General features: G+C 37.6%; 1 protein-coding gene across 1 annotated transcript; it reads right to left on the minus strand.

The window, feature by feature from the left end:
* Positions 1 to 328: 328 nt before the first annotated feature.
* Positions 329 to 14,435, minus strand: LOC127452988 (flotillin-1-like). Its single transcript, XM_051718936.1, has 13 exons — positions 14,318 to 14,435; positions 13,502 to 13,556; positions 12,161 to 12,236; positions 9,804 to 9,894; positions 9,564 to 9,707; positions 8,088 to 8,207; positions 5,678 to 5,773; positions 5,444 to 5,596; positions 4,443 to 4,624; positions 3,112 to 3,157; positions 2,837 to 2,974; positions 2,475 to 2,639; positions 329 to 2,046 (listed from the first exon to the last, which is right to left on the minus strand). The coding sequence occupies exons 2-13, from the start codon at positions 13,542 to 13,544 to the stop codon at positions 2,023 to 2,025; spliced, it is 1,278 nt and encodes a 425-aa protein (XP_051574896.1). The 5' UTR covers positions 13,545 to 13,556; positions 14,318 to 14,435; the 3' UTR covers positions 329 to 2,022.
* Between the last annotated feature and the right edge of the window lie 281 nt (positions 14,436 to 14,716).

The raw sequence follows: 14,716 nt of genomic DNA on the forward strand, positions 1-14,716 counted from the left end.
CAAACACAAACTGACATACAAAGGAGACTGTTCCTTGCTTTAGACAGACAACACACTATCCAGAATAAATCAGAATAGAGACTTTTCTTGAGCTGTTCAAATCACTCTTAGCATGAACAGAATTGTGAATCAGACTTCTGAGTATAAGAGTGTGACATACAAATATGGCAAGTTTGGTACATTCAGGATCAATCTAGTATGTTCCAAACACCACAAGACACTCTAGTAATTAGACTAGGGAAGAGAACTTAACACTGTAACATGTATATCGATACTTCCTAAACACACATACACACAATTACACAGTCATAGATTGACAAACTGTGAATAACAGTGCACACCAATGGTTTATTGTTATATTAAATAATACATACTTGTATAATCATGTATGAATGTCAGCCTGGATATATAGATTAAGCATACAGTAAGGTAAATGCAGGGTTACTTTGACATACGTACATAAAACAGAACAATTAGACCAAATTAACCCAGTGACAAAAAACTAATGGCAAACGATTGGATATTCTGAAAAAGAGTCATTGAGGCCACAGGAAGTATCAGATGACACACCAGTCTTGTGAAACACCAGACAGATAGAGAGAACTTAGCAGACAGATGACAGTTTGATTCAGTGAGGATGTAAACAGTAGTTTTCAGGCACTTTGTGAGGAATAAAGGCTTAAAGGGATAATTCACCTAAAAATGAAAATTGTCATCATTTACTCACCCTTATGTTGTTCCAAATGGCTTTCTTTTATCTGGGGAACACAAAAGATGCTAGGCAGAATGTTAACCTCACTCACCAATCACTTTCATTGCATCTTTTCTCCATACAATGAAAGTGAAATGTGACTGGTTAGCATTCTGATTAACATCTCCTTTTGTCTTCCATGTAAGAAAATACGTTACATAGGTTTGAAACAACATGTGGGTGAGTAAATGTCAACAATTCAAATTTTTGGGTGAACAATCCCTTTAAACTGGAGATGCATAGGATTACCTTTGGTAACAATTATACCTTACAGTAAACTACAGAGCAGAATGGTTAAAAAAACAAAAAAAACAAACATGTTCCCTTTTTCTGCACCCACTGAAAAAAATAATACATGAGAAATGAAACCTTCATCAGCCTTCACTGGAGTTTTTGTGGGCACAGAGATATTAAAAACCAAACCTCTTTTTATTCTTATTTTTTCTGTTTGTTCATCAAACTTCAAAAACAATGGCTTTCTTTTATTCACTTGCTTCCTACCCCCTCTCACTTTTCAACCTCCTGTAAAATCCCTTCACAGACCACAGAACAGACAGAACTCAGCACAGAGAGACCTGTCTGAAGAGTATCTGAAACTTAATATATTCCATACAATTTACCAATATAAAAAGAAAAAGGTAGAGTATTCACGAATTTCAAATTATATATTCTCTCACAACATATTCTGAGAGAGAATTTCAAAGCAGCTACATTAAAGAGTCACAGAGAGGTTAAAAATGGCAAGAATAATGAGTTACATTACAGTGTTCGGTTTTGGCTTATCTGGATATTTAAGGCAGCATGCATGCAGACTAAGGTTTCAGTAATGCACTTATTTACATGCATTGGTCATAAATGCACCTTGTTTTTTTTTGGAAGAAACTGAACCAGAATCAGCAGGTGCGGCTCTAACCAAACAGAGAGAAATATAGAAACTATTCAAAAATGAAAGACTGAGATTGTTGTGAGATAATCTATACCCCTGCTTCCCTGAATATTCACTGATAGAAGCTCTAAAGCATACAAATTACTTCAATTAACTTAAAACAAATATTATATGATGATGTAATAAACTGTAATTCACAAAACAGAATATAAAAAAATCTAATGTTATAACATGGTGGATTACAAAAATAAAAATAAAAACTACATTGACCTCAATGTTTCAGATTTAGTACAAACACAGGCATGCATCCATGCACACACAGACAGGAAGAGCTGAGATCCAACATCAGAGTGTATTAGGCCTGATTCCTTCTCCATGAACTCCATTAGCCCATGCGGGTTGAGGAAACCTGGGCAAAAAGAGATTGTCACCAGGTTTAGTGTGGAAAACAGGTGTGAATGAGCCTATAAATGATAGTTCACCCAACAACAAAATATTCTGTCATTTCCTCAACCTCATGTTGTTACAAACCCATATGGCACCAAAGGAGATATTAGGCAGAATGTTAGCCAGCCACATTTCACTTTCAGTGTATGGAAAAAAAGATGCAATGAAAGTGAATGGTGACTGAGGCTAACATTCTGAACATCTCCTTTTGAGTTCCACAGAAGAAAGCCATACAGGTTTGGGACAACATGAAGGTGAGTAAATGATGACAGATTTTTCATTTTTGGGTGAACTATAAGTGTGTTATAAATGTGTATACAGTGTATATGATTTGCAGTGACAAAGTGACCCCAATTGAATGGCCCATTATGTAAATGTGAGTGTGATCACCTGTGAGATGTTGATTCCAGTCAGTTTCTCCACTGTGGCCGGCAGGCGAGTCATGATTTCCAGAACTTCTCCTGTCAGTTTAGCAACACCAACCTCTGATCCTCCACTGGACACCATGGTAACCTTCTGGACAGCGCAGAGTGGCTTGCTGATCTCTTCTGCCATCTACAGGAGAAGAGAACAAAGACCATCTCATCACTGAATCACTGATTGTATTATTAATTATACAACAGTTAGTTCCAGTGTTCTAAACTGAATGGACAAGCAGCATTTAAAGAGTGAAAATATTTCGTATAACAGCACTGGAACGTTTCACTGCTTGTATCTATTTATCAGATGGATGGATTGATGGATGGACTAACCAGTGGGAGTTTCTCAAGCAGCATGTCCACCATGGCTCCCTCTTTGTATTGTTTAAAAGCTTCAGCCTTTTTGGACATCTGCTCAGCCTCAGCACGACCCTTTGCCTCCATTGCAAAGGCCTCAGCCTCACCCCTCATCTGAAAGAGATATAAAGAATGAAAGGAGACATGTGTTAAAGTCTAGGAGGGACTAAAGGTGAATGGTGTATGTGGGGTGTGGTTTATTTAAACAGTAATGCTCAGTGTCACATATGTGGAGAGATTCATAAACTCACTCTGATGGACTCTGCCTCAGCCTCTGCCTCCATGATCAACTGAAGTCTGTTAGATGAGAGATTTTTATGGGACATGAGACCAAAACACCAAACTGTGAGTTCTGCAAGCATTGTCCCACTGTTTGCATATGTTTCACTGACCTCGTTTACATGCACATAAGAAAAGGGTTTATTCCAGAGTTTTTGCAGAAAGTGGCATTCTGAAACATTATGTAAACACGAACACCGTTTTCAGCGATTTAAAACACCATGGGTTCTCTGGGTGAATGAAGCTATGTGGCCATGTGAATGCATAAGCTGTAGGTGAGTAAGGGTCTTATCGGTTTGTGCATGTGTGGATATTTGGTGAAAATTCAACATTTCTGGGGAGTACAGAATGAAAGAGAAAATCGCACACACGTATACATACACAATCAACTAGAAGACAATTTAGAATATTGACTACTATCCGTTACATCCATATATGCGCTCAAGTGCGCTTGGGGAATCCCGGAGTATGACGAAAGAGGGAAACTGCATTATTTCAGCATAATGAGGCTGCAGGCGCAATGGAAAGTGAAGGAAACAAGCACATCAACTACTGTGGAACATTTGGAAATAAAGCAAAGCAAATGTGGAACAGCAAAGTCTTTCTTTGATGTCAAGTTGTTATTTGCTTCAGCATTGCGGGGAAATTACGTTGTATCCCATTTGCGGTGGAAAAACTGGCTTACTGACCATATACAGTACTGTGCAAAAGTTTTAAGCACTTGTGGAAAATGTTGCATAGTTAGGATGTCTTCAAAAATAATGAAATAAATAGTTTTCATCACTTAATGTCATACAAAATCCAGTAAACATAAAAAAAACTAAATCAATATTCAGTGTGGCCACCTTTGCCTTTAAAACAGCACCAATTCTCCTAGGTACACCTGGACACAGTTTTTCTTGGTTGTTGGCAGATAGGATGTTCCAAGCTTCTTGGAGAATTCACCACAGTTCTTCTATTTAGGCAGTCTCAATTGCTTCTGTCTCTATATGTAATTTCAGACAGACACGATGTTCAGTGGGGGGCTTTGTGGGAGCCATGACATCTGTTGCAGGGCTCCCTGTTCTTCTATTCTAATCTTTTCTATTTGCAAAAGTAATGTTCTGGGAGTCTAACATTTATATTTCCTATTGACACACTAAAGTTGAAGATATAATAACCATCTTAAGACAAATGCTATTGTGAAACACCTTATGTGCCTAAGAATTTTGCACAGTACTGTAAACGCATACAATGCTTTCGTTTCTTAAGCAGCTTTCTCTCAATTAACGGCTTTCAGGTGTCCATGTAAATGAGCTCTCACCGTTCTGCTTCTGCGATCTTCTCAATACGGTATCTCTCAGCGTCAGCTGGTTTCCTGACTTTAGCCTCCAGCTCCTTCTCCCTGCGAGTGATTTCCTGCTCTTGTAGTGTGATCTGCTGCGTGCGCTCCACAACCTGAACCTGCATCTTCTCCTCCTCAATACGCTGCTTTGTCTTTGCCACCTAATGCCATTGACACAGGATAAAGGTCAAAGTAGAATAGGTACGACTTGCATGTAACTTTTCTTTTAGCAGCCTAAAGGCAAGGGCATCATTTGTTTTGCTGCATGACGTTCCATTTCTCGATGGGAGTTGAATGTGCAGATGGCGCGCACAGATGTGGATTATATGCATGCCTAGAAAAACTGTGCACACACTGTGTACGAAAAGTACAGTGCTGATAATGATTTTTGCGCCATGCGTACTGTGCGTGAGACTTTAGATCTGTGTATTATGTTAAACAAATACATCCAATTAGACAATAAACTGCTGTGATTGTAAAACAACCAATTTCAGTTCATATGTATTTTCTGATACATAGATGTTGGCAGATAGAACATTTTGTGGTATTGTGTTATAAGGGATGAGAAAAACAAATTTACTCAAATGAAATAAAAACTAAACTAAACTAAAACTAACCATTTTCCAAAGATACAAATGAAAAATAAATGAAAAATTAAAACAAACTAAAATTAACTGAAACTGACAATCAAAATACATAATGAAATGAAAACAAAACAGTGAAATCTTCTAAACTGTAATAACCCTGGTGCAGAAACATGATGTTTGGTCACAGATCAGAAATGATATATGTACTGTTTCAGCTTGTGCTATGCTCCACTTGTTTTAGATGATTTCTTGGAATTCCCAAAAAACTAACTGGCAAAATGATTTGCAAAAAATTAACATAGCATGAGGTGGCCAAAGATTTGCTGGACTTCAAATGACCATCTATGTAATAACTGGGAAAAACATATAATAATTAAATTGTATCTGTTATACCTGAAGCTGATAGGCCATTTCAGACTCCGCCTTCTTAGTGTTGACCTCAATGTCATAGGCAGCTTTCTTCAGCTCATAATCTCTCTGGGCTTTAGCCATCTCAATCTCATTTTTATATTGAGCAGAGACCTTCTCCTGCATGGCATGAGCCTCCTACACACAAACACACACATTTAGTTTTTCCAGCACCATTTAATGACAGCAGGAGAAGTAAAGGTATCTTTGAAATCTGACCTTGATGACAGCATCTCTCTTGAACTGAGCTTCACCGATACGAGCATCTCTTTGCACTTGAGCAGTACGAGCTTTACCCAGTGAGGTTAGATAATCCTGTGAGAGACTCCACGTGAGTTTCATATAATGATATTCTGTATGTATTATTAGGAATACACATTGGGGTTCAAAAGTCTGAGTCCATTTGTGACAATGCTACAGTTGAAGTCAGAAGTTTTCATATACTTAGGTTGAAGTCATTAAAACTCATTTTTTAACCACTCCACAGATTTAATAGTTTTGGCAAGTTGTTTAGGACATCTACTTTCTGCATGACATGAGCAATTTTTCCAACAATTGTTTACAGACAGATTGTTTCACTTTTAATTGACTATATCACAAGTTTACAGTGGGACAGAAGTTTACATACACTAAGATAACTGTGCCTTAAAGCAGCTTGGAAAATGCCAGAAAATGATGTCAAGCCTTCAGACAATTAGCCAATTAGCTTCTGATAGGAGGTGTACTGAATTGGAGGTGTACGTGTGGATGTATTTTAAGGCCTACCTTCAAACTCAGTGCCTCTTTGCTTGACATCATGGGAAAATCAAAAGAAATCAGCCAAGACTTCAGAAAAAAATTGTGGACCTCCATAAGTCTGGTTCATCCTTGGGAGCAATTTCAAAATGCCTGAAGGTACCACGTTCATCTGTACAAACAATAGTACGCAAGTATTTACACCATGGTACCACGCAGCCATCATACCACTCTCAGGAAGGAGATGCATTCTGTCTCCTAGAGATGAATGTAGTTTGGTGCGAAAAGTGCAAATCAATCTCAGAACAACAGCAAAGGACCATGTGAAGATGCTGGAGGAAACAGGTAGACAAGTATCTATATCCACAGTAAAACAAGTCCTATTTCGACATAACATGAAAGGCTGCTCAGCAAGGAAGATGCCACTGCTCCAAAACCACCATAAAAAAGCCAGACTACAGTTTGCAAGTGCACATGGGGACAAAGATCTTACTTTTTGGAGAAATGTCCTCTGATCTAATGAAACAAAAATTGAACTGTTTGGCCATAATGGCCATTGTTATGTTTGGAGGAAAAAGGTTGAGGCTTGCAAGCCAAAGAACACCATCCCAACCATGAAGCATGAGGGTGGCAGCATCATGGTGCATGGTGCACTTCACAAAATAGATGGCGTCATGAGGAAGGAATATTATGTGGATATATTGAAGCAACATCTCAAGACATCAGCCAGGAGTTAAAGCTTGGTCACAAATGGGTCTTCCAAATGGACAATGACCCCAAGCATACCACCAAAGTTGTGGCAAAATGGCTTAAGGACAACAAAGTCAAGGTATTGGAGTGGTCATCACAAAGCCCTGACCTCAGTCCGATAGAAAATTTGTGGGCAGAACTGAAAAAGCTTGTGCAGGCAAGGAGGCCTACAAACCTGACTCAGTTCCGGAATGGACCAAAATTCCAGCAACTTATTGTGAGAAGCTTGTGAAAGGCTACCCAAAATGTTTGACCCAAGTTAAACAATTTAAATGCAATGCTACCAAATATTAACAAAGTGTATTTCAACTTCTGACCCACCGGGAATGTGATGAAAGAAATAAAAGCTGAAATAAATCATTCTCTCTACTATTATTCTGACATTTGGGCAGTGGTGGCTCAGCGGTTAAGGCTCTGGGTTACTGATCAGAAGGTCGGGGGTTCAAGCCCCAGCACTGCCAAGATGCCACTGTTGGGCCCTTGAGCAAGGCCCTTGACCCTATCTGCTCCAGGGGCACTGTATCATGGCTGACCCTGCACTCTGACCCCAGCTTAGCTGGGATATGTGAAAAAAAAGAATTTCACTGTATATGTGCAAATGTGTGATAAATAAATTATATAATTATTACATTTCACCTTCTTAAAATAAAGTAGTGATCCTAACTGACCTAAGAAAGGGAATGTTTTCTATGATAAAATGTCAGGAGTTGTGAAAAACTGAGTTTAAATGTATTTGGCTAAGGAGTATGTAAACTTCTGACTTCAACTGTATATTGCATTTTTGTAGTTTCATACATTTTTATAATTACAAATTATATGATTAGTAGTTTGAGTGAAAAGTTAAACTGAAAATGTTACATGAATTTCAGAATTTCTTAGTATTGGGTAGGAGTTAACATGGTCAATATCACAAATTTGCTAATCTGATTACTGACATAGAATAATGGAGAATCTTACATATTTCTTATTCAATTTATGTTTCTTTGTTTTATATTTTTCAAAATCCTAAAACTTTCCTTTTATTTCTAGGTTTAAATAAGATTCTGATTCCCATATTTTCAATGTGGACGTCAGCGCCCCTATGTATGCTAGGGTGTGTGTGTGTGTACAGTATATGTGAGTGTGTGCGCAAGAGATTAGTCACCTGATCGTCATGAACATCTTTGAGTGTATAGCTGACAACACCAATCCCCATATTGACCAGGTCAGAGGAGGCTACCTTAAATACTTGCTCTGAAAACTTTTTACGGTCCTGATAGATCTCCTACAGTAAAACAGAGAGATTATACAATAAATAATTAATAACCGTAATCAGAAAACAGGTATAGCGCAGTTAGTTGGACATCAAGTCTCAACAGGGTTGGGAGGGTTACTTTTTTAATGTAATCCGTTACAGATTACTGACTATTTAACAATCAATGTAATCGGTAAGGTAATCCAATTACAGAAATACAAAAGTACTGTAATCAGATTACTTTGCATTACTTTTGGATTACCACAATGTCACATATCTAAATAAAGTCAAGATAAAATCAATAAGCTCTCTAAAACTTTAAATTATGACTTGAATGCAAACAGAACATGTTTATTGGGTATTTAATGGGCATTTTTTCAGTTGATTTTTGTATTATTGTTTTCAAAACTTTTTTTCTTAAATGATGAATGTTTAAGTACCGTTCTCCTGGGGGAGGGGGTCATTTTTTCATCTTCAGTACACAGAACAACATACAGGACGTCCTGGCTAATATAGTACAGTTCGCATTTGCAACCATGCAAACCAGGGGATTTCTATGCTGTACCAGCAATGATGTGCAAGATGTGTAATTATTGGCAGTTATTCCTGTTCCCATCAAATGGTGAGTGCCACAGATTTCTTTGAGCACTAAGGCTAACTCGTTTTAACACATTTTAATATTAACTAGTGTTAGCTAACCTAGCTAATGTGATTTCTGTGTGGCTCTTATTACCTCAGGTCGTTGGATAATGAGAGCATCTTCACAGCTGGAAGGCATAAATTCCACTGAAATTTAATGTTGTTTCGCTTTTCTCTTTTAAAGAGCGAATAATGTAGAAATTTCCAAGAAAATAATGCATGTTCTTCCGTGGCCATCGCGATGAAGCAGCTGTTTGCCTCAAGATCAGAGTGCTGATGTGAGACAGGTGTTATTTGCACATACGACAGTAGGAGGTGCTCCTGACTCAACAGAGTCATGAGAGAGAACCCGAAGAGAATGCACATCTAAACCATCTCTCACTCTAAACAAACAGCTGTCTGTATCACTTTATGTCAGGAAAATTCACTTGTAATCCTGACAGTAATCCCAATTATTTCAAAATGTAACTGTAATCTGATTACGATGGGTTTTATGTAACTGTAATGGATTACGGTTACCTAATTTTGTATCCTGATTCCCTAATGCATTTACAATTAATCCGTCACTCTCCAAGCCTGCGTCTCTGTCAGTAACGGTTGCTTGCTCATTTTCAGCACTAAAACATCCCCGCCCTCTTTTGAAATCTTATAAAGAGCTTTTTTCCTCTGTTTGTATTTACTATATGTGTGGTTGATAGAAAACAAATCGCTCTCTAAAAGTCTAACTGAAAGTGTATTTCTCAGTACCTCCACAGTCAGGTGAGCAATAATGGCTCTCTGGTGTCCCTCGAGTGTCTCCAAGGCAATCTCAGCGATCTCAGTCTCAGACTTTCCCATAAACATCTGACAGGCTGTGGCCAGCATTTCTTTATTCTGCCCCTGGATCTTCACCTGCAGTGAGAACACACAGACAACGGCCCCTAGACTCTACAACTGATCTGTGTGCAACAGATGACTGTAAAGTGTGAGTGTGTCTGCATCTCTAACCTGGGCAATGCCTGTCACAGAAACAGGGACTCCATGTCTGGTGTACACCTTATCACTCTTCACATTCAGTGTCAGAGTATTGAGAGATATCCTAGAAGAAAAGAATGGGGAAAAATTGCATGTGATGTAGATATGACACACTTCAGCTATAACAGTAGGGCTGCACGATTATAGCAAAAATCATAATTGTTGATTATTGCCCTTGATATTGTAATCGTGATTATTAATGTTGATTAAAATATTAAATTACCATGACATCACAAAGTAAGCAACTGTGCAGTTCTTCAGGTGAATATGAGCTGCGCTCCAGTTTCTTTTAAGCATCTTTTAAGCATTAAATATTGTATTAATGTTTGTTAATGTTAGATCAAATAAAAATTATTTAAATGGATATCTATGGTATAGAACCAATTAAATTATTGCAAAATTACTGCTTAAATTATTAGTCCACGTACAGTAAATAATAAGACATATTCAATATTCAAACTTATTAACAGCCAATTTAAATTGACCGAGTTACTTACTGCGTTCAGTAAGCCCTTTGGTGGCGAGACAGGGTACCATTCATCCCGTTAGATCTTCAGTGGTAATCTTGGTCATGTAAGATCATAGTTAGATAATTTTTGCCCTCAGCAGTGCACTTTGGAAATTAAAAACAGTCATTTTCGATCTGAGTTTTTGCGATTCGTGAAAATGTTAAATCTATTAATACCAGCTGCATGGCAAATGGGTCTTACTAGAGCAGACGCGATAACAATGACAGGGATTCCTGAAATATGCTATTCATGCCATATTATTTATGTTGGCTACACCTCCAAAACACACTTAGAACAGTTAATCTGAATTACTTTATTGCTATTTTGTACAAATCAAATTCACATTGGCCTACTTATTAACATGACAAAACAAAACTATTATTACGGTTTTTTTTTTAATTATTATTGTCCACAGAAAGAGCAACATGACAAACTCTCCCATTACAATGACTGCTGTCATTCACTGCAGGTTTACACTGTTTGAGACCTGCATTTCAACACAAGCTCAGTGACGCTCCGCACAAAGTTCTGTACTCTCACGAATGCTCTCATTAAAAACAAAGCTGTCTAATCAGCATAATAAATCAATTATTTACACCGCATCTATGCCTTGATTAGAACAGGAGCGTTTTAGTTTTGTCGTGTTGCTCATTTGCAGTGTATTTAACATCTACATTCAAAGCGAGTGGTGCAATATGCAATGAATCCATAATAATTCCAAAGTGCTTTTCGCTCTTGTTCTACAACTTCTTTTCGAGTGTCAGGTGATGTTTCTTCAATATTAATTTTCGTGTGCCACCGCAAACAGAAGTAGAACAGAAAGCAAGCACCTGGGCATTCAGATGGTTTAAACTTGCGCATTAGGATCAGTTGTCATTACTGATAGGACGAAGGACTAATTAAGCAGCTCTGATTGGCCACTGCTATTTCATTGCTCAACGGACATTTTAGTTATTGGTTAGAGTACCCAACCGCTGCAAAAACACGTCAATAGATACCATTGACGCAACTAGAGCAGACTTAAATTAAACCCTGTAACCGTCAGCTTTCACGATTACATAATTGTGGCAGCCGTAATCGTAATCGCGATTAGTTTTCCGATTAATTGTGCAGCCCTATTTAACATTGGGAAAAAAATTTATCACACATATCACTTAACATACAGCTGTATATATAATGTAATGGGATCCTGGACAAATGAGATGTCACTGTGGGTGGGGCTACCAAACATGACACTACTGAAAAAAACAAAAAAATAGTTTTTATTGCTAAACACTTCATTGTGTTACACTTGTTTCAGTACCTGAGAGCATTAACAACCAATACACATAACTAACACTTGCTACACAGGTCCAGAACCTGATGTGTACAGCATTTTAATGAACAGGTCTTGACCTCACAGATGTGCATGTTGAAATACTGTAATCAGATTGTGAGTGTAGTGCAGTACAGAGGGAATGTCACAGCTGTTGCTCATTACAGACAGATTTTGTCAATCAATCACGTGTAAATTAATCTGTGCCTCTACAATGATCTTCAAATGGAACTAAGGTATTCTTCGAGGACAGAGTGATTCATTAATCTTTGCCATGCATATAAGGAGAGGAATGTAAACAAAACTGGAGTCTCTACTGCCAGACAGAGCCATCTCTGTTCTTATTCGCATCATTCACGCCTATGGCCTGTGACTCCCAGTCAATTATGGAATTACACTAAAAAGTCACATTGCTGCACCTGGGTAAACAAAATGTTCCCTTTGCATGTATGTTCTAGCACGAATACGTTCTAAAAATCCATCTTCCGTTGTAATTCAATACATACCGCTGGATTTGCTGAATGCAGGGAAGAACAAACACTCTTCCTCCTGCAATCAATAGTGGAGGAGATCGACCACAACCTGAAAGAGACACATTAAGAGATTAAATTGGCAATGCGGTCCTAAAAAAGCACCTATGAGTTCATCTATCTTCCAAGATTGATTCAGACAAAAAGGCATGATTTGAAAGCTCTTTACTGTTCTTGCACATTACAATTTATGTAGGAAACACTGTGCTAACTAACTCATTTTGACAATAATCAACAAGAAATAAATAATAAAAAAAACTAAAATCTGCTAACTATGCAAAGCATTATGTACTTGTAATAGTGTTGATTTTAACACAATAAATGTACTTAATGTAAATCATTGTATTCAAATAAAAAGAAAATAAATTGCATTCTCTTGAATATTTTTAACATACTCCATTTGTAACATATTAAATTACATATTAAAACAATACTTGCTCATACAAATAAATTAAAAGCCAACCTCTGTACAAATTTGTCATCATAACATCACATCCTAAACCATCTAATGTTCTGAACACAAATCAAAAAAGTGATGCAACAGGTCTCTCACATTAAAAAACAACATCAATCCCAAACGGTTTGATTTTCAACAGATGCAAAAACACACATAACCACATTTCCTGCCATTGCATGTCTCCAACAGCCTATGTAAACTGTTTACAGAGCAAAACCCACACTGCAATGTGGTAGAGACATCATGGACCTGGTGACTTTCTTTTCTCCTCCTCTACATTGATTTGTCTGCTTTAACCTTGTAGTAAATAAGAGCCTGTTGGGGTTTTTCCCTGAGCATTAAAGTTATCTTAACGTGTAACCACTAACATTTAAGAGCATAAAACATCACAGCCATTACCGTGAACTTTGTGTCCGACTGTTTTGACCTGTGAAAGGGAGTCACATGAATAGCTCAAATCTGTTCTGCTCTTTACTACTGCTGCATATTTAAAAGCAGCAACTAAACAAATAAGCAGGGGTATCGCTTAAGAGCGAAAGACTGCAGAATACACATTATCTGTGATCTGTACAATCATTATGGATCACTTGTTTCTTGCAACTGGTCTGATGGGTGTCAATCCCAAATCATACAGGTATGTGGTTCAATAAAAAGCTCCATTCCTACAGTGTACTGTAGGGGGTTTGAAAATACAGTAGAGTAGATGGTCAAAAATCAAATGATCTGTAATGGGATCATTTTCTATTCTTATCATATTCTTATTTTTCATTATTTTTAAACTTCAATGATGATCATTATCTATAATAAGTTTATTCATGAGTGGCATAACTATGTAATAAAGCCAAACAGCTGCTGCATACCTGAGACCACCATCGCCTCATTGGGACCACAAGTGTAGAACATCTTGAATTAGATCTGGGAAAAGAAAGCAGCAGTAAAAGTCATCAGTCACTAGATCAACACATGTTGAGCATATTTAGTATATGGCATCTGAGTACAGACAGACAGCACCTTAATCTTAGAGTTCAGTGGACTCAGCTAAATCTAATGTGTTAGTTAATCTGATTTGAGTGAGCCTGGTCTTTTCAATCTGGATAAAGAACTGGTACAAAACACCAGGTGGTTTTCATAATCATAAAGGTGAAGCAAAACAGCACAATACAGTCTTGGAGATCTGCATAGCAATGCTAGTATGCAATAGGTTAGTTTACTGCCCAAATATGATTTACATTAAAACTGAGAGTTCCTTCAAAAAACATCCGACTGTTAAACCACTGTACAGAAAACAAAATTAAACCTTACTATACAGTTCTTCACATACACCTATAAAGATCTGCATCTAGAAATTAATAATCCACGCAGGTAAAATGCTAAACTACGCAAATCAACAATCTCGTGCCCTAAGGAGCACTTGGACTAACTGAAGCCTAAACTTCGACGATAATTCAGCTAAATAAACTTTTTCAGCTCATAACAAAACCTTAACACATGTGACTATATAATATAAAACTTGAACAACTTGCACTTGTTTAGAAGAACAAACTAATGCATTTTGCAACCAAACAGGAAATCCTCGGCTATTAGCCGCAGTTAAGACATGATTCAGTTGACTTCGGTGTTGAGAATCACAAGTTCAGATACTCCGCAATATTTGCATAAAACTCAAATGTTCTTACCGATTGCTTATGGTTTATAAAACTGAGGTCAATGTGTGGATTTGATTGTCTCACTCTCGGCCGTGTCAATGGCAGGAAGAGCTCGTCTGTCGTAATCACGTCGTCTCGGCCACGCCCATTCAAAACACTGGCGTCGTGTTAAAACCTAGTCAGCTGCCTACATTGAGAACAGTTTCAAAAGCGTCTAAGATTTCTAAAAATGCTGCCTAGGTTAGCAGCTCACTAGGCTTTTAGACACAGACCTAGTTGAGTAAGTGATAGACTGCTCTCTGCTGTGGACATAGGATCAAAACACTTCTATTCGTTTACAAAAGGAGAAAGGCAAACTACTCCCCTGCCTTCAGAATATTAAACAGCACAATAATGGACTTGTACCATACATTTTCATGCCATAGCACA

Source organism: Myxocyprinus asiaticus, chromosome 15 (genome assembly GCF_019703515.2).
Source record: "Myxocyprinus asiaticus isolate MX2 ecotype Aquarium Trade chromosome 15, UBuf_Myxa_2, whole genome shotgun sequence".
Taxonomy (NCBI): Eukaryota; Metazoa; Chordata; class Actinopteri; order Cypriniformes; family Catostomidae; genus Myxocyprinus; species Myxocyprinus asiaticus.

Excerpts from the sequence above, each read along its gene's own strand:
- LOC127452988 (XM_051718936.1), bottom strand. The coding sequence starts at position 13,544 with ATGTTCTACACTTGTGGTCCCAATGAGGCGATGGTGGTCTCAG. Across the intron at positions 4,625-5,443 it reads AAATGGCCTATCAGCTTCAG|GTGGCAAAGACAAAGCAGCG; the intron begins GTATAACAGATA and ends CAATGGCATTAG. Across the intron at positions 2,640-2,836 it reads TGCTTGAGAAACTCCCACTG|ATGGCAGAAGAGATCAGCAA; the intron begins GTTAGTCCATCC and ends CTTCTCCTGTAG.